General features: G+C 38.9%; 3 protein-coding genes across 5 annotated transcripts in view; 1 reads left to right on the top strand and 2 right to left on the bottom strand.

The window, feature by feature from the left end:
- LOC146458116 (uncharacterized) overlaps window positions 1–14,904 on the bottom strand; it is a 133,129-nt gene extending 118,225 nt beyond the window's left edge. Inside the window, exon 1 of the mRNA XM_085091290.1 lies at window positions 14,894–14,904. The gene's annotated coding sequence lies outside the window, so the exon portion shown is untranslated. The remainder of the gene's footprint in view (window positions 1–14,893) is intronic.
- Window positions 1,055–8,174, top strand: LOC146458117 (melanocortin receptor 3-like). The gene has a single exon (XM_085091287.1). The coding sequence runs from the start codon at window positions 2,341–2,343 to the stop codon at window positions 3,232–3,234; it is 894 nt and encodes a 297-aa protein (XP_084947413.1). The 5' UTR covers window positions 1,055–2,340; the 3' UTR covers window positions 3,235–8,174.
- The window catches only part of LOC146458114 (zinc finger ZZ-type and EF-hand domain-containing protein 1-like), a 72,202-nt gene continuing 58,800 nt past the window's right edge, over window positions 7,613–21,014 (bottom strand). For all 3 annotated transcript variants that reach the window (XM_085091278.1, XM_085091277.1, XM_085091279.1), the window contains 17 exons: window positions 20,836–20,939; window positions 20,303–20,359; window positions 19,348–19,525; window positions 18,206–18,301; window positions 17,529–17,702; window positions 16,566–16,709; window positions 15,314–15,366; window positions 14,917–15,032; window positions 13,793–13,880; window positions 13,493–13,552; window positions 12,541–12,657; window positions 11,845–11,963; window positions 10,778–10,860; window positions 10,535–10,606; window positions 10,160–10,273; window positions 9,592–9,620; window positions 7,613–9,045 (listed from right to left, as the gene is read on the bottom strand). In XM_085091278.1, coding sequence (XP_084947404.1) covers window positions 8,919–9,045; window positions 9,592–9,620; window positions 10,160–10,273; window positions 10,535–10,606; window positions 10,778–10,860; window positions 11,845–11,963; window positions 12,541–12,657; window positions 13,493–13,552; window positions 13,793–13,880; window positions 14,917–15,032; window positions 15,314–15,366; window positions 16,566–16,709; window positions 17,529–17,702; window positions 18,206–18,301; window positions 19,348–19,525; window positions 20,303–20,359; window positions 20,836–20,939 — 1,731 coding nt within the window. In that variant the 3' untranslated portion in view covers window positions 7,613–8,918. The remainder of the gene's footprint in view (window positions 9,046–9,591; window positions 9,621–10,159; window positions 10,274–10,534; window positions 10,607–10,777; window positions 10,861–11,844; window positions 11,964–12,540; window positions 12,658–13,492; window positions 13,553–13,792; window positions 13,881–14,916; window positions 15,033–15,313; window positions 15,367–16,565; window positions 16,710–17,528; window positions 17,703–18,205; window positions 18,302–19,347; window positions 19,526–20,302; window positions 20,360–20,835; window positions 20,940–21,014) is intronic.

Here is a 21,014-nt window from a genome sequence, read left to right as displayed (position 1 = left end):
AGTAAAAAAAATATATCAACTCTTCTGCAGTATCAGGGAGTCTCCCGGACATGGAACGAACCTCCCAGTCATGTTATGGCGTTCGTGCATGTTTCCCCAAATATCCATCGATAACCATCCATCCATCCATCCATCCATCCATCCATCCGTTTAATATCACTGATAATCTCACAGAAAGTCTTGTACGTCAATTTCTTTCTAAAATGTTACGAAAAATCCCCCCCCCGTCGTCTTCCGTCCAAGAAATAAAATGGTCCATCCCTAAGTAATGAAAAAACATACATCAGGAGACTTATGCCGGTCGATTTATAAGCAAAAAGGAAATTAAATGTCTGTAAGTTTGCTCATTTTCTGAGATGCTCTTATCACCAAACTCAACAATGTTTTATTAAAGTAACTCTTAAATAGTGCAGGGACTACTTGTACAAACAGGAGAAAAGTGTAGCCGGATCTTTGTGTAGATCAGGATGAGCAGTGTTCAATAAAATGTAAAATCAAATGTAAGGCTGATCGGACAGCTAAAATAATTTTATCACCCAATATATTACACTTTGCGGGTGCTCATCATATTACATATTTCGATAAGTTATTACACTTTTTGTTGAGCAAACGGAAGCAAATTATTACGAAGGGAAACAAGCGTCGTTACAATTTTCAATTTACGAAACGGGGCAGCTTGTTTTTTTTTTCTTTGATACGCAAATACATGTTTTTATAGGCATTGACCGTATTTTCACGAGCGATTTTTAATTTCAAGACGTTTAGCTAGAAGTAGCCGGAAATCGCGTGAAAATAGTTGGGTTTCGCACTAGCTTAAGCAGAAGAATTTGACACAAAAAGCCGAAATTCTCATCTAATTTAAGCCAGTAGATAGTCTATGTAGCGAGTCGGCAAATCGGACGGGGAAAAGTATAACCCTCGCTAAAACACAATAAATCAGCATCTTTCTTTCCACAACCACTACGAGGCCATGGGAGTATGGTTTATTCTACTTCTATGTCCTTCAAGGCTGATCGGACAGCTAAAATAATTTTATTGCCCAATATATTACACTTTGCGGTGGCTCATCATATTACATATTTCGATGACTTATTACACTTGTTGTTAAGCAAACGTAAGCAAATTATTACGAAGGGAGACAAGTGTCGTTACAATTTCAACAGTTACGAAACGGAGCAGCTTGTTTTTGTTTTTTTTTTTTAATATGCAAATGCATGTTTTTATAGGAATTGACCGTATTTTCACGAGCGATATTTAATTTCAAGACTTTTAACTAGAAGTAACCGGAAATCGCGTGAAAATAGTTGGGTTTCGCACTAGCGTAAGCAGAAGAATTTGACACCAAAAGCCGAAATTCTCATCTAATTTAAGCCAGTAGGTAGTCTATGTAGCGAGTCGGCAAACCGGACGGGGGAAGGTATAACCCTCGCTAAAACAAAATTAATCAGTTTATTTTTTTCCACAACTACTACGAAGCCATGGGAGTACGGTTTATTCTATTTCTATGTCCTTCAAACAGTTCAGAAAATCCCCCGCAAATCCTTATATTTTCGCGGTAACCGTTATAACGCGATTCAAATCCTTCTAACACCGCCGATATTTCAGATATTTGGGTATCGTTTTCTTATTATTGAGCTTGGGACGCCTGTAATGTAAACAAAACATCGTGAAAACACAGCCATTTAAACAACTACGCTGCAGAAGTAAAGCTATTGTCAAGACGGCAAGCCAATTTGATGCAGTCATCATTTATGATCAACTACAGCAAAGCTTTACGACCCGGCATCTTCCAAGGAGAAATTGTTTTCAGTAATGTATACCTTTTTTAAAAGGTTTTCACGCGACAAACAGAAAATTACACTCCATTTAATTTGCGTTGGTGTTGCATTAATCAGAAACATATTTTGCTGTCAGTTTTAATAACGAGGTGACATTTACTCAATATACTCTTATCAGCCCAAGTTTTTATGATAAGACCAGAGACACCTGTCCGTTAGAAGTTAAGACAGCATAAAATCGGCCGCAAGGTCAGTTTTTTACCGTTTGTTGTTTTGCTGCTCCAGGACCTTCAGCTTGCCGCAACCGATCGATGTTTAGTTTTTTTATTTGGAGTGAACGCCAAGATTAACGAATATCTCTTATTATGGATGACCCAAGATCAACTTTTCTGGGGACTTCTCTCTTGTTCTAGGAAGGAAAATATCAAAGTGGGCCTATTTTGTCGAGTCTTAAAATTTCCAAGGTCTCGTGTGCAGAGAGCCCGCACAGTAACAGTGTATCTGATAAAAAGAAACTGAACTATTCCAAGAGAGACGACCAGTGTCTTATGCGTTCTACACAATGGTAGAAGCTAAAGAATCACTGTGGTCGTCATATATCGCTAATTGCGTCTTCAACGCTTTCTTGTGTTACACCACCATCATGTTGAATATTATAACAATCCACGCAGTAAGAAAAACTTCATCGATGCCAACACCTTTGAAAATATTACTTCTGAGCCTGGCTGTTTCTGATCTTGGTGTTGGTTTGGTGGTACAGCCATTGTACATTGCGCGTCTGCTGATACAGTCCACATCAAACACTGAAAACAGTGCGGTTTATAAGTCCACGTCGCTTGCGTTCCTCATTCCGGCGAATTTCCTTTCTTTCGCCTCGTTCTTTGGTGTCACGGCTCTAAGTATCGATAGATTCTTGGCCATTCATCTTCATCTCAGATACCAGGAACTAGTGACTCCCAAACGTGTTGTCGCTTCAGTGATATCAACGTGGATTTTTAGCGCGTTTCTTTCACTGATGAGGTTAATGGGTCTAAAAAAGAAGGAAAGGTTCGTTGTTTATGCAGCCACCGATATTCTCTGCCTCGTGACCACAGCATTGCTTTACTGGAAACTTTATTTGGTTGTAAAACACCACGCCAACCAAATTCAGGCTCTTCAAGTACAACAAGCAGGCCAAAGTGAGCAGACATCAAATGCTCTGAGGCTCAGAAAATTTGCACTTAGTACATTCTACGTGTATCTCGTCTTTCTGGTTTGTTACTTACCGCAGGTTTGTAATTATGTTGCTTCCACCATCCACGGGTCGAACACCTTGATAAAGTCTTATACACGCTTCACTTTCACGATAGTATTCCTCAATTCATCTCTCAATCCTCTGATTTACTGTTGGAAGATGAAACAGATTCGACACACCCTCATGAACATGCTGCGTGAAATGTTACCAAGTGGCAACTGAGAAAAGCTGTTGTTATTAAGTAACACCGAACAACGTAAAACAGGTTCGTTTAGTCGGTGATAGTTGCCCTGTGAACGTTTGATGCTCTAAAAGAAACTGTTATATAGCCAAAAGGTCTTGATAGCGTGAAGTAAGTTTTAATTTTGAAGTAAAGCACAACACTTTCTATTATAATTTTAAAGACTTTCAGCCTTTACGATCAGGTTATCGTCAACTGACGTCGATGGCTGTTGCAACGGCCGAAACAAGTCTTTGAAATTAAAAACTGTTGAGCTTTTCTTCAAAATTAAAATATCATATATTAATTTAAAGAAGGTCAAATATCCAAGTGGAAACTGTCAGTCCGTTGAAGACAACACGCAAGTTTTTTTTTTTTTAATTTTTGCCATCAAATTTTCTTCCGAAAAAAACAAGTCACTGAAACTGGCCTTTTGAACTTAGAGCTAAACAATTTGGTGTTTAAGGCAAAAGACTGAAAATAAATTGAAGGCAACCTGTTTGTATTGGTGATGAACGAGTATAATAAATATAAGGTTTGTTTGGCGGACGAATACCATCCATCCGGGCATTTTCCCCAGATGGGCTATTAAAAATAGCTGCTCCTTTCATACGTAAGAAGTTGACAGACATTTTCAATCTCTCTATTTTCTCAGGTGTATTCCCCTCTGAATGGAAAATGGCTTAAGTGACACCAATTTTTAAATCTGGCGAAAGAAATGAACCCAACAACTACAGGCCTATATCGGTCCTACCAACTATAGCACGGCTATTTGAAAGGCTTATTTTCAAACAAATTTATTCTAACATTGGTAATAAAAAATTAATCTATTCAAACCAATCTGGTTTTAGGGCACAGCACTCGACAACTACTGTTCTTTTAGATTTATTAAACCAATGGTGTTTTTTAAAATATCGATCGCGGGATGGTAAACGGGGTTCTTTTTCTAGATTTAAAAAGGCCTTTGATACCGTCGACCACGTTATTCTGCTGAAAAAACTAACTGACTGCTATGGAGTAGACGATAGGGCACTTGTGTGGTTCAGATCGTATTTAGAAGACAGACAGCAAGTGTGTTACGTTAATGGGGTCACCTCGTCGCATGCGGAGTTCCACAAGGCTCTATTTTGGGACCGCTGCTCTTTCTTGAATACGTTAACGACTATCCAAACTCGCTAGATTACGGAATAGCTAGATTATTTGCACGACACTAATTTGACTTTCTCGGCGGGCGGCAGTGTGGCGGCTTTATAGGATGGTGAAATGACCAAAGATTTAAAGGGAATTACGTCGTGGCTTTCTGCTAATAAGTTTACATTAAATGTTTTAAAAACGGACTTGATGTTAACAGGATCAAGACAGAGAATAGCGGCGCTCGAAGGAAATGTGGCACTGCGTTTGAATGATGCAGTGTTGCAACAGGTACATTCCCTGAAATGCCTTGGTGTAAATATTGACCAAAATTTATCTTGGGATCCCCATATTGCTAGTATTAGGAAAAAAGTAACTCGCAACGTAGGTATTCTAAAAAAGGTTAGACCTGTCTTAAACAGGCTTAACGTAATTGATATTTATAGGTCATTAATTGAACCCTACTTTACGTATTGTTGTATTGTTTGGGACTCTATAGATGAGACCCCAATTAAAGTCTTTAAAAACTTCAAAACCGTGTGGCATGGATTATTACTGGTGCCTCATATTTAACACGATCAAACGATGTTCTTGATATATTAGGCTGGTCGAATTTAGCAGAACAGAGACAATATCAAAAGGCCGGCCATAATGATGTTTAAAACAATCAATGGCCTGACGCCGTTATATGTCTGACATGCTTACTCGTACTAGTTCACTAAGCGATTACGGATTACGTTCTTCGAGGATGAACTTTGAGCTCCCTAAAAATAAGACTAACTATTTCAAAAATAGTTTTGCATTTACGGGTGCAAAAGTTTGGAACAATCTTCCAAATGCTCTTCAGGAAGAAAAATCCCTGGATAGATTTAAGAGTAAACTGAAGTTATTTTCACTTTCGGCATCAACAAATCGTTCGAATAGTTCATAGTATCTTAACCAGTGTAAAAGTTTAACTTATCTATATACGGATTTTATGTAAACCAAATTTTAATATTTCTTGTATTACAATTTGATAAAATGCCATGTTTAAATAAAGATATCTTTCTATCTATGGACAGATAAACACTTTCACGTCAGGTGATTAATTTGAATCAATCAGAGTCAAGAGCAATGAACAATAATGATGTATACGTGTACTCTTGTGCTCTAGTAAAACTTTTAGTAATCGATTTAATCATGATCAGTAAAGCCTCGCGGTATGAGCGAGCGAGCTTGCGACACAAAAGAGAGGAATTTGTTACAGGTGTAAAGTTCAAGTTTAAAAGCTTGGCGTTGTCATTAATATGTAAATAACAACTGAAACATGATATTGTGATACAGATCTGTCTGTACGTATGTTTACCTATTAATACAGAAAAGATCACTAACAAAGCCATGTACTTCTTTTCATGCATCCAAATCTAAACAAACTACATAGAAATGTTATGGTGCGTATACACCAATGAGGGTTTCAACAAAGTTCAAGTTTCTTGGTATATAGAGCTGGTGTACAAAACTAACAAGAGTAAATGTACAGGTGTAAATTTTAATTTGAGTAAAGGTTAGGCAGGCAACACATGATAACGCCAAGAATATCTGTGTGTATGCTTTGATAAAAAACACCTTTGCCATATATCTTTCGGTCCTTAAATTTTTTTTGGGTGCGATCACATTTCGTCAGCCTGTTAGCGAAGATGTCATCCTCGTTACAAAGGCTTTACCCTTGTAAAATGGGCAAAGCCCAAGGAACGAGGTTGTGAGGTTGTTATGATACATGAAATAAGTAAATAAATAAATAAATAAATAAATAAGTAAGTAAGTAAATAAATAAATAAATAAATAAATAAATAAACTGCTGAACTTATTGCTGGATTTAGCGCTAAATAAATGTGCAATATACACCATTAGAGTTGTCAGTCGTCAATAAGTATAGTAGGATAGACATAGCACCAGTCTTGTTGTAATTACCTAACCGGGAGTCTAATAATTCAGATGGATTGAGCAGAAGTCTGGTCAATTTAATGATACAGGGAGGATTACTCTGGTTCAGGCGTTTAGAAGCAGTTGGACATGGGGCATCGCAATGCAGAGCAAGGGCATGTAAGAACTGCCATGGGAAACATAACATTTCAATCTGCGATCAAGCGAAATCGACAGTTGGCTCGTTTTAAAACACATGGTCAGAGAAAAGCATGAGCTCACTGATGAAACATGCAAGCACGTTACACCCGACAGTGCTTGCAAAAGTTGGAAAAGAAACAGTTCCAGTAATGTTTGACTCGGAAGTAGGAAGCTCCCATTTGTGCGCCGACAACATCACTGAACGTAATCTGAAGCCTGCGAGGAAAGAGCAGCGTTGTATCGAGCAAATGTTTAGCTCAATGAGAAGATGTATAATGTCACTATAGATTCGTTTGCGATCGAGGGATCTTCCTTTGAAGTGGATGCTGAAATTTTAATACGTGCATACTAACATAGATTTGCATAACATTTTCTACTTTTTATAACTTGAGTACTGTCTCTAAAAGAAGAAGTCTCGAGTTTATTTCAATTTTTGATAGTTTCATCTTGTAAAACCACAAGTTATTTGGGAGGTAATGTGCAGGACTGGTGTGCCCGTTTCTTTGCCCAGTTATACCACATTACACTCGAGTATCTCTCCTATAGTGACAATCCGTTTTTTCTCTGAATAAGCTTCACCTTATCGCAGGTTCAAGGCTCGTTTCCTCAAACTGTTACTGCTACAGTCCACACGGTAGTTGTATTTTCACTGTTAAATTTTGATCAGTTCCATTTCGTGCACAATTTGCTTTGAACATTAGTGAGATTATCTCTTATCCCGTTTTTGTAGTTTAGTGTGTTATAAAAAATGCATATGACAGCATGCAATAATTATTAATAAATAAAACAAATATACAAAATAAATGGTCTGGAAAGTAGCAGATATGTCGTTATCCTAAAATAAATTGGAATCTCACAGAGTGGCTATTCGTCCACTGTTTCCAGGTCGAATTGGAATTTGGAATGTTGGTTTTTGTGGAGGGAGGAAAATCGGAGTACCCGGAGAAAAACCCTTGGAGCAGAGACGAGAATCAACAACAAACTCAACCCACATATGACGCTGAGTCCAGGAATCGAACCCAGGCCACATTGGTGGGAGGCGAGTGTTCTCACCACTGTGCTCTCGCGCAACCAGACTTTATTTCTACGTACCAAAGGACTGGGTCATTACAACTGTAACAAATTGAAGGGACTTCGATAACCCTCCACGTTTCAAGGTTGACATTTATTCTCTTCACCAATTTCAACAAAATTTTCTCTAGATGATATGCTTACTCTGCAACTACAATTAAATCTACAGGGGGATGAGGGAAAAGTACTGTTCTACGAAAGTCTCCCAGTACACACTGTTTAAACTTAAAACTATATTCATACGGGAGATAAAGTCGCTGAGAAAGATTACCCTGTTCCAGGCTCTCAAGTTGCTGGCCTGACGAACAGCTAAAATCCGAGAGCGAAAGCAAAAATTAAACCCCATGTGTGTGTACTCTGATAAAGCACAGAGGACGTCACAATTAAAACGCGGTAAGCGCGTCAGTCACGCTAATGGCCTGCGGTTCCCAGCGCACTTCGTTCTGACGTCATGTTTGCGTTTTCTGAGAACATAACCGCGGCCAAATGCGATCTATTTGTTAAAACGCGTTTAATCGCGTTGGAATTCAAACAGGATTTCAGTTCTAAATACACTGAGTTTGGCAGGTACGCATTACAGCTGGAGTCTGATCGTTCATAGCAATCACTCCGAACTGTACAGAGCTAGTACATAAAATGTGACCTCATGGAGGTGGTCGCTTTAGGAAGGTAGTCTAATAAAAATTAGACTGCTCAGGGATATTCAACTACATCTTAATGTTGAACTGACATTTTTCGATACATTTCTATTCATTTGAGTTCTAATAAGGATGTTGTGATACAACAAACCGTATCTTGGTTCATACCTCGTCACCATCTCGGCCGAATTGTTTGAAGCAGGTTTACCGTGATGATTTATATGTTTTGTTCACAGTAAACCCGCTATTCGGGCTTCGAAAAGCTCGGTCCTATTTTATGGAGTACTGACATTCTGCCGAAAGAATTAGACATGGATCACAAGTGGAAAATTTAACTCATAAAACATTCTTTTTGCAAAAGTGAAGATTGTTCATTGGATAAAGCAACCAAATGGTGCTGTTGCAATGTTCTCCCTAAAATAGCCCTTAGAGTCGCCAAATGACGATCGTTTCAAGCAATAACGGAGAACAGTTTGCAAACGCTTTCCTTTAAAAAGACGTGATCACTTGTGATTTGTAGCGTGGCTAATATAATTTTTAATGTTGTTTGATTTCAGTAGTGAAAATTTTGTTCAAAAGACAAGTATTGCTTGCCTTCAAATATACAATTTATCTTAAAATCAGGAGTAGAGTTTGAACTATTAGATGGCTGCATTGCAGATTGTCGCCGCTCATTTCAGACTCTCGTGCAACTTCCACGAGGTCAACTGTGAATGGATCACGTGACATGTTATGTCACGTGGTTAGCTCCACGTGTCAGAGGAGGAGCTGCTGTCATCTGAATCATCACTGGACCCGTCTCCTGTAGTGTCGTCTTCGTTTTCCTCTCCTCCAATAGTAATTGCAAAAGGAAGCTCGAACTCCTCAGCTCTGAGGAACAAAATAAATTGTTATACAGCTGCGGTTTCCTCAGGTTTAACTCCGACTGTCATTGGTAGGCTAGTGATCACGTGGCCTTAACTAAGTTCCCACGTAGGATACAATTCAGCAATTGTTACTCGCGCGGGATACATTTCGAGTGTTTGACATAGCTTCTCAAATAACTAATAATTCTTGGGGAAAATTAAGGCAAAATTTCACCAATTTTTTTCGATAATTAAGATCATATTTCCAAAACTCTTTCACCGAGTGATTGCCTTTGTTTTCTCCTCATGATTTATTAATGATTTGAGAATGTTATTTCTAGATCGAATTTCGTTTCGCAAATTTTTGATAGATCAGTTTACGTAAGGTTGTGCAGGAATGGTTGATGGAACAATTAACAAATTAAAGAAACGCTGATTGTAGACCAAGAAAACTACAGCTACGATAGGCTATTGAACGAGAGCTACTAATCCAATGGCACTACAGACATGTAGCTGACATAATAGCCATTTCTAACACAGGTTATATTTAGTACCATCAAACAAGACTCACCGTGCTGGAGTGGCTGATTTGGACTTTTCCTAAAAAGTTGGGCAGAATTTTTTACTTTTAAAGTAACCAGCAATAAAAACAACGCAAATACATTCACTTTTCACAGACTGCAATTGGGTAAAACTTCTATTTACTGCCTTTTCTAATATATCCCCGTCTACCCTGGTCGGTGTAAAAATCTAATTACTGTGCTAAGAGAAAATGCCATTGAATTTGTGATACACAGCTCGTATTAAGTGCTATGCTTCACTTAGTTCTGTGGTGAAATTTTGGGAAAGCTAATTTACGATTCTCCAAACTCACGAGTTGAAACGAGCAACCATCTATAATAGTTCCGGGGGCGTTGGGGAGGGTGGGGGGGGGGGGGTGGGTGGTGGCATGGGTGGCTTAATAGAGCTTTTACGGTCATGGATCTTAAAAACACATTACTCACGGAGATGATTCCTTTTTTCGAAACACAAGTAAGCGACGCGCTGAAAAGGTGAGACATCAACAACAGCCAACACCAACTTCGAAATAAGATTAATGCATGATTGCGTGACACACTCCTGTGACCACCGTGACGTACCTTTTTTCCTTCTTCCTCTTCAGGTTGGGGATTAGCGGCCGCTTTCATTAGAGCCTCAGAGGCCTTGTTTGGTTGTCCAATAGCAAGACCAATCAGACCAACCTTCTGAACAGCCTGCGCAAAGCAAAATGAAATAGGTCCACAAAAACAAGGCCATTAAACTAGGTTCACGGGACAAACATCCTGCATACTGCTAGGATTGGAATGTCAATGTGCGGCATATGTGCAATGGAAATAATGTGATGGAATATTTTAAGCCTGGTGAATAAATGAGAATGATGTATTATCTAGTGAATGACACAGGCACACTCGGCAAATAAAGTTGTTAAAAAAGTTAAGTGAAACAAATGTTACAAACATCAGTTCTTTTCCTACCTGAGAAAAGCATCGTTTTAAGCTTTCAATTGTAGTGAAACCAACGACAAGGTCCTCTGCCATACCCCAGTCCTACAGGATAAAATCACAAAATAAATGAAATCGGAAATGAGCTGAAATAATTGCAACCCATTTTGAAAATCTCTGTACAAAAAATACTAGAATCAAAAATGCAATAGCAAACTCTCCCAGCAGAATATTGAAGAATGAGGGAAAACAGTCCAAGAGAATTTAGATGCTGACCTGTGCAAGGTTTTCCACCACTAGGAAGAGTTCCGTGAGACCCCTGAGGACCGGAGGCACTAAAGTAGGAGCCGATGTTGAACCTGTCGACAGCAACACATTAGTTAAACGATATCCTATTTGTTAGGTGATTTGTTTGTGTGCTTAAGCCATAAGGGAACAATTGGGGAGCTTCCTTGGCGATGTTTTGCCTGAGTCGTCCAAACTCACGCACATCAAAGAAAAATTCAGTACTCCATCGTTTACACTGAACTCCTCAATATTGAACCAGCTTGTCCCTAAGCTGCAGTGTTGGTAATTTCTATTTAATTACCCTGCACATTAGCGTGTTCCTGGAGAGCACTTCATAGTTCATCTTACACGACCACACAAACCTGATTCTACTGTTAAGACCCCGTGCTACTAGCTATGTTCAGACTTGGTGGCCTGGAACGACGCTCAGGGACGACCTCTAGTCCCAGTTCCTGTACGATGATCAGAGCATTTTGCTTCACAAAACGCACTACTTGTTTAAAGTGTATGACACAAATTTTTTTCTTCTCTATTTTGCAGTTTTATATATACAAAAACCGATTCTAAACTTAAAACTTGCATGAACTTTTCAAAACAACGTCATTTCCCGTTCGAAACAGTGCTATTTTGACTCCAAAGCACAACACTCCCGGGGACAATGTCAAGCGACGTCATTATGTGGTAAATTAGGTCCCAGTCCGGCGACATTTTTTTTTAAGGAAAAAGCGGGCATTTTTTCCTCGAAAAAACTAGTTTTCAAAAATTTTAGACAAGTTTTATTCTAACAATCGGTTTTTACACGCACCAAACTCCTAAAAACCGTGAAAATTCTTTTTATGTCATATACACTTTAAGGCTAATAGTCGGACACTAAACGTGGTTTGATGAGAAGGTCCACTAAAATCTCAGACTCCAAACGGGCAACCAAAGAAAAAAAAAAGAGCGCTCGATATCTACTCATATAGACGGAAGAAAAGAGGTAGAACAGTGTCTAAAAGAGCTAATTACTCGGGTCCCTGCCCGTGGGACGAGTGACTTGCATGTGTTGTAATTACCTCCTTCTTTTTCCAACATGCTTGTGTAAAGAGACCAAAGGGGTTTTAACAGACTCAAGTCCGGTCTTGCACTCTCCTCCATTGGAGATGAACACGAACCATCACTATCCATGGCTTGACTGTGAAACACAATACACTATTAATACCACCATACAAACATTACACTATCCCAGATATAAAAGCAGTTAAACAAGGACCCGCACTGTAAAAGGGATATCTCCTCCCACTTTTGTCGCACAGTCACCGCTTCAACGTCACATTAATGATGGCGGACAAGGTGAGCAAGTAGGAAGTAAACGTTGTGGAATCGGAATTTCAAGAAATAAAGCCAAAAGTGTGTTGAAAAAATAAACTAAGCTGATAAAAGAATATTTTGGACAACATATATTGCAATCGAGATGCAAAAGCAAATTAGCAAACCTTCAGCTTTATTCACGAGGCAAATACGCATTTGAATTTCAACGTTTATTCTGTCAATATTCTATTGTATTCTGCCCCACGGACTCTGTGTTCATAGCTCAGTGTCTAAAATGAAATGACTGGCGGCTTGGCCAGGCCAGGGTTCCTTTTATAATGCGGGTCGGTGTTTAAGTTTAAGCCCTCCTCCTCTCTGACCACTTGATCTAAAAAATTATTACCCGACCGTTCACTTTTCCAACAAAACAAACTATTCTCCATCTTTTGAGGGATACTTACCCAGACACCACCAACAGAAGCCTTAGCAACAAGCCTGTTGCCATGAGCCGCTGCTGACCAGTCTGACAGCAGGCTACTGATACTAGCCAAACCCACAGTTCCTTGAGAGGTAACGACCTAGGAAGAAGTACACATCGTCAGTAAGCCACTATATTATTTGTAATAGGATAGTGCAAAACCAACAAAGTTAGCTGATGCAAATCCCGTTACATAAGAACAAGCCACCACAACGGTGTGTGTCGAATCGGAAAGCTACTTGACACTTCGCTTTATTTTGGGACTATTCCAGAAAAGGAATACACGGAATAGACGGCACTCATGTTCTTTTGGGACCTGTTCCGTTTTCGGAATGAAAAGAATAGTATTCCGTCCATTCTGCGTCCGATAACTGAATGAACGGAATACAGTTTACTGAAAATAAGAGGAATTGCGTTCTTTTAGGTAGATTTTCAACTTACTGAGAATAGGCGAAATCGCATTTTTTTTGGGAACTGATATCCTGTGTAGTCTGTTATTCCTGAACCGGAATAACAATAGATAGAATTGTCCTAAAAGAATGTACCCTAGGTTTGTAGATGACAAAGGACGTAACGCAGAAATCTAATGTTTCCTTGAACGACTGCCGTACACCACCACCAGTCCCTTGTTTTTTCTTGGGGTAGTAAAGCGTGCGAGTCTCGCGAGCGCGCGCGAAAATTGCCTCGCGCGCGGAAACGCGGGAGGCAATTTTAGATCCATTTTTCCGTTTCGATCGCAGGAGACGTTTTCGAGCTCACTCATGTGGTTTGCTCGCTTCATTCTCCCTTAGAGTGACGTTGTTGCACTTCAAGGTGGTAAACTAAAGAAAACACCGTCATTTCTTATTTCCCATTCCCACTTTTAAAAATTTAACCAATGTCTGACCGTGTGAGTATTTACCAGTCAAAAACAAACAGACAAACAAAACAAATACCTGGCCACTTTGTTATCCAACGAAAGCATTGCATTGAGTACTGTGAAACCAGTCTTGAACCTAAAGATAACAGAATAAAATGAACACTGCTAACAAAGAAATGTACCGAAAACATTACTTTCACCATCGATATGTAAACCACTCACACAATAAACAAGCAAGAGGTCGGCAATTTGATCCAAAAGCAGTGAAACGCTTCAGCTTGTAGTGCGGGTATGTCCATGGTATTTTAAAGGTTTCCATTATTTGCCAACAGGAAGTAATACTGAGTAAACGAAAAGAGGGGAGAGGCGAGCTTACCTGCCGAGTTGACCTCCAGTAACAACAAATTTCCAACCCCAGTCGTTTGTACTGCTGTCTGACGTGAATTTGTAGTACAACGTGTCACCTGAAATAAAATAATAATGTAGCTTACATAACAAGAAGACACTCACACTGGTATGATATGAGGCCCTTGACATAGACCTCACCTTTACTACAATGATGCATTTTGTAGGTTGACGGTAAAGTTATTTTCAGAAGATTACATATTCCATTTGCTAGTCAACCGGTTCAATATTCTTTCAAACTAATTTCAGACAGAAAGCATGATGTCGCAGAAATGCAATATTAATAGACCCTTGTCCAAAATGGCGGCAACAGATTTGAATGAGTTAAAATTGAACTGAATGAAAAACTGAAACCTGCACTGGGCACCTTTACTTTAGTAACCTTTCAAAGTTTCAGCATATTAGGTGTTATATCAGCTTAGGAAATGTAAGATGAAATTTGACAAATTTACAGACGTTTGTATGACTGGGGGTATACGTCATACCTCATATATATAACTGTAGAAAAAGGTTTTGAGAGTCGCGAGATATCATTGAATAGTGGAGCGGTTTTCAATTGAGTGTCGAAAATAATTTCGCGTTTGCTTTGGTTTGCTTTCAGTTACTACGTTCTGTGATTGGTTAACAAAACTCGCGCCACTTTCTCAACCAATGGGAATCAAAATCAAAACCAATCGTGTTTTGGCCGCACGCGTTTTCCCGCGCTTGCCGCCGGTTACATGTATTTGCTTCGAGCTCTGATTGGCTCGTTGTGTTGTTTATATCTGTTGTGATTGGCCAGAGTAATTACTTTGGATTTGGTTTTACGACACTCAATTCAAAACCGCTCTATCAATCTAATCCACATACCAGACAAGATAAGATCAATTTTTGTTCCTGGAGATTCCACAGTTTTACTAAGTACTCCGCCCCCCATTAACACCTGTTGTAATTTTTTGCTGACCTTCCCTTAATTGTTCCCAACTTGTCAATTGAGAATCTTATAGTTATTTATATAAAAGTCTATGCGACTTTGTAAATCCGAATCTACATAACGATCTATGTTATGTTATCATGAAAAAGAGTCATGGACCTCTTCTTTTATCGTTTACAAACCTGGGATTTCCACATCAAACCATCGGCTGCTTGGTCCAGAAAACACGTGCCTGTTTTGTTCATAGTCAGGAGATGACGAAATACAAAGCTCGTCACACCCGTCTTCAGTTGCACACCTACAGAGAGAGAAATTCAACAACAACCGATTAAACAATGTAATCAGAGATCAAAATCGTCATTTAAGGACGGTGCCTACTAACACCGAAGTCAGTTTTTTGCGCGGTTTATGACTACGTGGGAAAAGCAGATCTTAGCAAGGGCTGATGGAATCCATAAAGAAAATTGGGGGTAACCACGTATTTTTTAGAGATAATTAAGCAACAATAACAGTAAAATACAAAGCAATGTATGGCGTATGTAAGAAGTACAATATGACAGCAACGAAGGGGAGATGTACCTGGAATCAAATTTAACGAAGAGTGTAGCAGCTCCAGGTATATGAACTTTGCCCTGTAAAAGAACGTACACCAACAGTTTGTTAGTTCGTTGGCTTTATGTAATAACCTTCGAAGAGGCCCTTCCTTTCAAATTTCTATAAATTTTCAAAACAGAGAGGCTGTTTCATGTTGCATGCCAAATCTTCTTCCAGTTTACGGAGCATGTGATTGTTATATCAAGACTTTTGGATGGGGATGCTCCCCAGTCTCAATTTATACACCAGGGCTCAGTTGTTCAAAGCCCGATAAAGCTAATCTTGGATTAACGAGAACTTTGAGCGAAGTTTAATGACTAAACAATTAATATTTTTGCAAAAATATTTTGTCCCTCAGTTTTAACTCTGACTTTTCCTTACCATTAGCTTAAAATTAGACTTTGAAAATATTTTTAAAGAGCGCGCTGAAAACCTCGGTTATCTTTTAATCGTGGATAAGCTTTAATCAGGTTTTGAACAACCGGGCCCTGGTTGAAGAGAGACAATGTGGAGCAAAGTTTCCCGTACACCACCGCGCCTCCACGTTTTAGGTGTTAGTACTTCTCAAACTTATTCATAACTAATTCATAACTTTTTAATAATCAATATTTAATAATAATATAAGTGTTGGTACTTCTCCAAACTATTTAATAATTCATGAAGACAACTGAAACAAACGAAATCACTACGATAGAAGAGGTTTGGAAATGTGATCTTAATTATCATAAAATTGGCGAGCTTTTGCTTTGAATTTCTCCAAGAATTGCCGATGGTTTGAGAAGCTATATCAAACATTCGAAGAAAGCCTTTCACCCGATTTCCAAACACCTCGAAGTTGGTTTAAAACAAAGCTCGGCTGCGCCTCGTTTTTTTAACCCACTTTTTGGTGTTTGGAAATCGTATGAAACACTCTTCCTCGTGTTTGATAGAGCGGTTTTCAATTGAGTGTCCAAAGTAATTTCGCGTTTGCTTTGGTTTTGCATTACTACGCTTTGTAATTGGTTAACAAAACTCGCGCCACTTTCTCAACCAATGGGAATTCAAACCAAAACCAATCGTGTTTTGGCCGCACGCGTTTTCCCGCGCTTGGTGCCGGTTACATGTATTTGCTTCGAATTCTGATTGGCTCGTTGTGTTGTTTACATCTGTTGCGATTGGCCAGAGTAATTACTTTGGTTTTTGGTTTTACGACACTCAATTGGAAACCTCTTTATCTTACTTCAAAGTCCAAACTGACCTCGTCCTTGTGATCATTAGGATAGTTATGATCAGACTCTCTGGTCTCATTAGAGAGTGTCACTTCACCCATGCAGTGAGCTGCCGCTAGCGACAGCGGTTGAACCATCTTGGGGTCTCCATAACGTACGACAGAGCTCACCACCTGAAAAATAACGGACACGCGATTGTTAACAACCATCCATTGACAACGGTAAGCTAATTTTGTCAGAGTGTTGCAATAGGCCATTTCCGAGTTGCTGTGAACCTCATTATGAAAGCGAGGCTAAGTGCAAAAGCTGGCTTTTCATATGAAAATTAGTTTTGTTTGCATATGAATGAAAACTAATTTACATAATAAAAACTTTGCACATAGCCTCGCTTTCATAATGAGGGTCACAGCAACTCGGAACTGGCCTATAGACGGGGAGTTCCACTGACTCGAAGTCGTAATAGAAAAACTTTTTTTTCATTCTGCACCACACTTAACCAGTGTTTCTAGACTAGAGTGCGGTATTGAGGGCTTGCGGTGTTGCGGGTTTACCCCTAATAAAGATATCTTGGTGCATATAATTTTCACTAGCGCGTTGAACGTGCGCACAAATTTTCCCAAGCAAGGCCATGTTCTTATTACGAAGAGATTTGCCTATTAAATACCTTTTGCAAACATGGCCATATCTGAAGTCTTTCTGCATTATACAACCCGAAACGCTTTGCTACAAATTTTTAGTCTGTTATCAGAGCAACTTATAGAAAGTTCCATATCTCAAAATATTAATTTTATACTACCCATTTCACTTTAATTCTGACGTTCTTTATGAGAAGGTGTAACATCAAGGGCCCCACTGCTTCGTGAATGAGGGCCCTCTTAAGTCTCTGAGGGGGACCTACTAAGTCAACTTTAGAATAAGCCCTGCTTAACGCTGGTTTCCATCAATCCACACCAATAAGGCAACTTTCCGAAGCAGCATTTCACTTGACTAACCTTTTCAAAGAATTCTTTGTTCTCCAGTCTTTGTAGTATGTCCAACAGACCAATCAGCTGCACCTCGTCACTGTTGTCCATCAGTTCACTGGTGATCATACCACCGTCTGACCAGTTTCCCAACAGAATAGCTAACAAATGACGCGAGTATATCACCGACAAGGCCAGATTTACCTGAACGCACAGAAACACAATTCATTAGAGAAGACAACAGACAAGTTAACTCACTGCGTGATTCACTAGACCAGGGCTTAAAAGCGACTCGCACGGTACAGAAAAACCCACATATGGATTAAGAATCAGCGGGCTAAATTTTGGCATTTAAACTTCCACTATATAACAACCTGTTAAAAACTTGTAAACAAAGTCTGTTGTCCAGGAAAACTGCACGATAGGAGAGATCGGGAATAGGCTATTAGGTTTTTATTCACGGCAAACGCAAACAAAACTAATTTTCATATGAAACGTTTTGCACTTAGTCTCTCTTTAATAACGAGGCTCACCGCAACTCGGAAACGGTCCATTAAACTACACTGTAGAACTATACTTGTAGAGGTCTAGTGCATTTCCGTCAACTATTTTAGTAAGACATTCTTCTTTTTATGCCTGCCTGCTTGTGTTGGGAATGGCTAACATGAGCTATATGTTACAGCATTAAACCTTTGATATCTTCTTACTTTACTAAGATGCTCCGCACATCCTAGGTTTTCCTTGTTCTCTAGTTCTTCCTTCAGAAGCTCAGCTGATTTAGTCCGAGCCTGCTTCTCACGAGTCTGGAAAACAAGACACAAAGAACAAAACAAGATAAGATTGGTACAAGCGAGAGAATATTTGTCGCCTGTGGCCCATAACTAATTTTACAAAACCTCTTTTTAAACATTTGGTGGGAAGTCTGAGTTCAAAATTGCTCAAGGCGTTCCACAAAATTAAAGGAAAAAATAGAGAAGTTCACAAGCGCGTCTTGATTCTAATGAAACGGCTTTTTAGCAGTAGTTCAGTGTTATTTGGTGCTGTTAACTGTGTTTCAAGGCGGGTGGTTCTAGCTTTTTATTCTGTAGGTAAAGGCCTGGCCCCAGTTGTTCAAAGAGTGGGTAACTTTATCCAGTGGATAAGTCGCTATCCAGCGGATAAAATGTACTCCAACCAAAGCTTTGGCAAGTTTTTCGCACAATCCCATACTTAAATTAGACAGACGCTTCAGCGTCTCATTAAATAAGTATTGCTATTTTTCTGACCAAACATCGAAAGTACAAAAACGTACAGGTACAAAAATCTGGTAAAGGTGTTCTGGAAATAATATTTTACCTCACTTTTCACGGTTGGTAATTTTAATAATAAGCTTAATTTATTTTGAAATTTTCAAAATTAAATGAAGCTTATTATTAAAATTGCCAACCGAAAAGTCAAGAAGTCGTTCCTACTCACAATATATGCCGGATAATTACACAATAATTTGAGTAGATCAAAATTAATATAATTTACAGAGAAAGTTAATTAATATTCTGAAATAAGGAATTTTAAAAAAAAAAGGTTTTATGCTAAGAGCATATTTACAAATCTCTTCTTAAAAACACCACAGTCCGCTATATCCTGAAGGCCTTTAGGGAGTCTATTCCAACATGTAGCCCCCCTGTAGGCAAAAAATCACTGTCCAGATTTTAATCTGCATCTCTGTAGGTTCAAATCTTTCTTATATCGTGTGTTTCTGTCGTGAAGATCTAGTCGGTACGTCTACGTTTAAATTTTTGCGTGTTTAACAAAATGAAGTTGTGGACATTCCTTTTTATTAATTTTTAAGTTAAAACAGTTTAATTCTAACCTCCTCAATCTCGGCATCACTAAGAGTAGGAATCAGCTTTTGTGTTACTTCGCCTTCCTCTGGTTTGGCTTGAACATTAGCAGGTAATATCTCTTTAGCATTGTAACGCACCACGCCAACATCCACTGCGGAACCTGAAGCCGGCACGCTAACAGCAACCTTCGGAGGAGAAGCTTCCCTAAAAAGGAACAAATTAAAGTGGCACTGTCATGGCGATTTTGCAGTATGTTGGTCAAAAGAGCTGAAATATTCGACAAAGAACCCTTTCTTTAACGTGAAATCACTCTTAGAGCACCGGGAGGAAAATATGAAATGATTTTTTCCGGGGAAGAATAAACTATAACCTGTCTTTAGCCATTTCTCCAAATTCACAGGAAGAACTTGAAAAAATTGGCAATCCATTTCCATCTTCACCGTCTGCAGACAAAAATGATCGATACTGGTTTCTGTGCCCTAGTGGGGTTATTTTTAACTAAATTGAACCATTATTTTAATGTTCTCATCAATACAAATCTGTTTTTTTGCTGTTCAAAGTGACAGTAAAAATAGGTAAGCCCGGTAAGCCCGTTATCTGTACTTACTTTATAAACAGACTGGAAACGCGTTATGTATTCTTCGGGAAAATTGCGCTTATTTGAGGTGAAAATATACGAACAAACATACAACCTTGCTAACACACAATACGAAGGAATAATTCAAACTAAAAAATCACGATCAGAAAAAGTAACTAAAAAATTAGTCATCTCAACAAAATTGTAGAAAAATAAACAAACAGTAAAGGAAAGTATACAGACAGACGAAAAATACCCAATTGACCTGACTCTCCAACAAAGGATAAACGGAATAAACGATGACCGTACGAGAATGAACTTAAAAATACAATCCATAGTTTGCCATTGGTTTCCCAATTAGTGATACAGACTGTTTGAACATCAAAAAAGGTAAATAAGCATACCACTTCTTGGCCTGTTCTTTGATTTCGTCGCTCACTTGAAAAACTGATCCATCAAAGCTGTAAAAGAACAAATCGCGGGAGTGGTCTTACTATGGAGTCAAATGTGGATTAAGCTATGGTGTAATACAAAATTAGAGTGAGTCGACGTTTCGACGTTACCACGAACACCATTATCACGACCAGTATTAATAATGTTGAGATCAAGTGAAAAATGAACATGATTGGGCATAACAAAGTACGAAAAGCTGAATCTGACTGAACGTTCCTTTTCAAAATATCGGAATAAAAAAAAATTAAGCGCATAATCTGCTTCATATTTAACTCAGTATCAACAGCTGGGAACGAGAATTGTGTGACACGTGATAGTCTAGAGCATGCGTAGTAAGTCTGAAAAGCGTTGCCGTATTTACTCGATAAAGCTCCTCTCTCGATTAAGCGCGGCTCTCTAACAAGCGCTGCACATAAGAGCAACAGTTAAAAACAAAACAAAAAACAACAAGAACAACTACAGCAAAAAACAGTAAGATACAAACCCTCTTTGTACTTCGACTAACAACCGGCTCTGATCGTGTCCCACATTCTCAAACAAAGCTCTCAGCACTGACAGGGGAATATTGGGCATTGCTTCGTGTATCGTCTGTGAAACCAAATAGAGAATATAACAGCTCGTGAGGAAATACCCTCTTATAAACTGAGTGCAAACAAAGTAAGC

This window comes from Pavona decussata, unplaced genomic scaffold, assembly GCF_977016875.1.
Source record: "Pavona decussata unplaced genomic scaffold, jaPavDecu1.1 SCAFFOLD_234, whole genome shotgun sequence".
NCBI classification, from domain to species: Eukaryota; Metazoa; Cnidaria; class Anthozoa; order Scleractinia; family Agariciidae; genus Pavona; species Pavona decussata.
The sequence above is the reverse complement of the archived record's forward strand: the minus strand, read 5'-3'. Positions and strand labels throughout refer to the sequence as shown.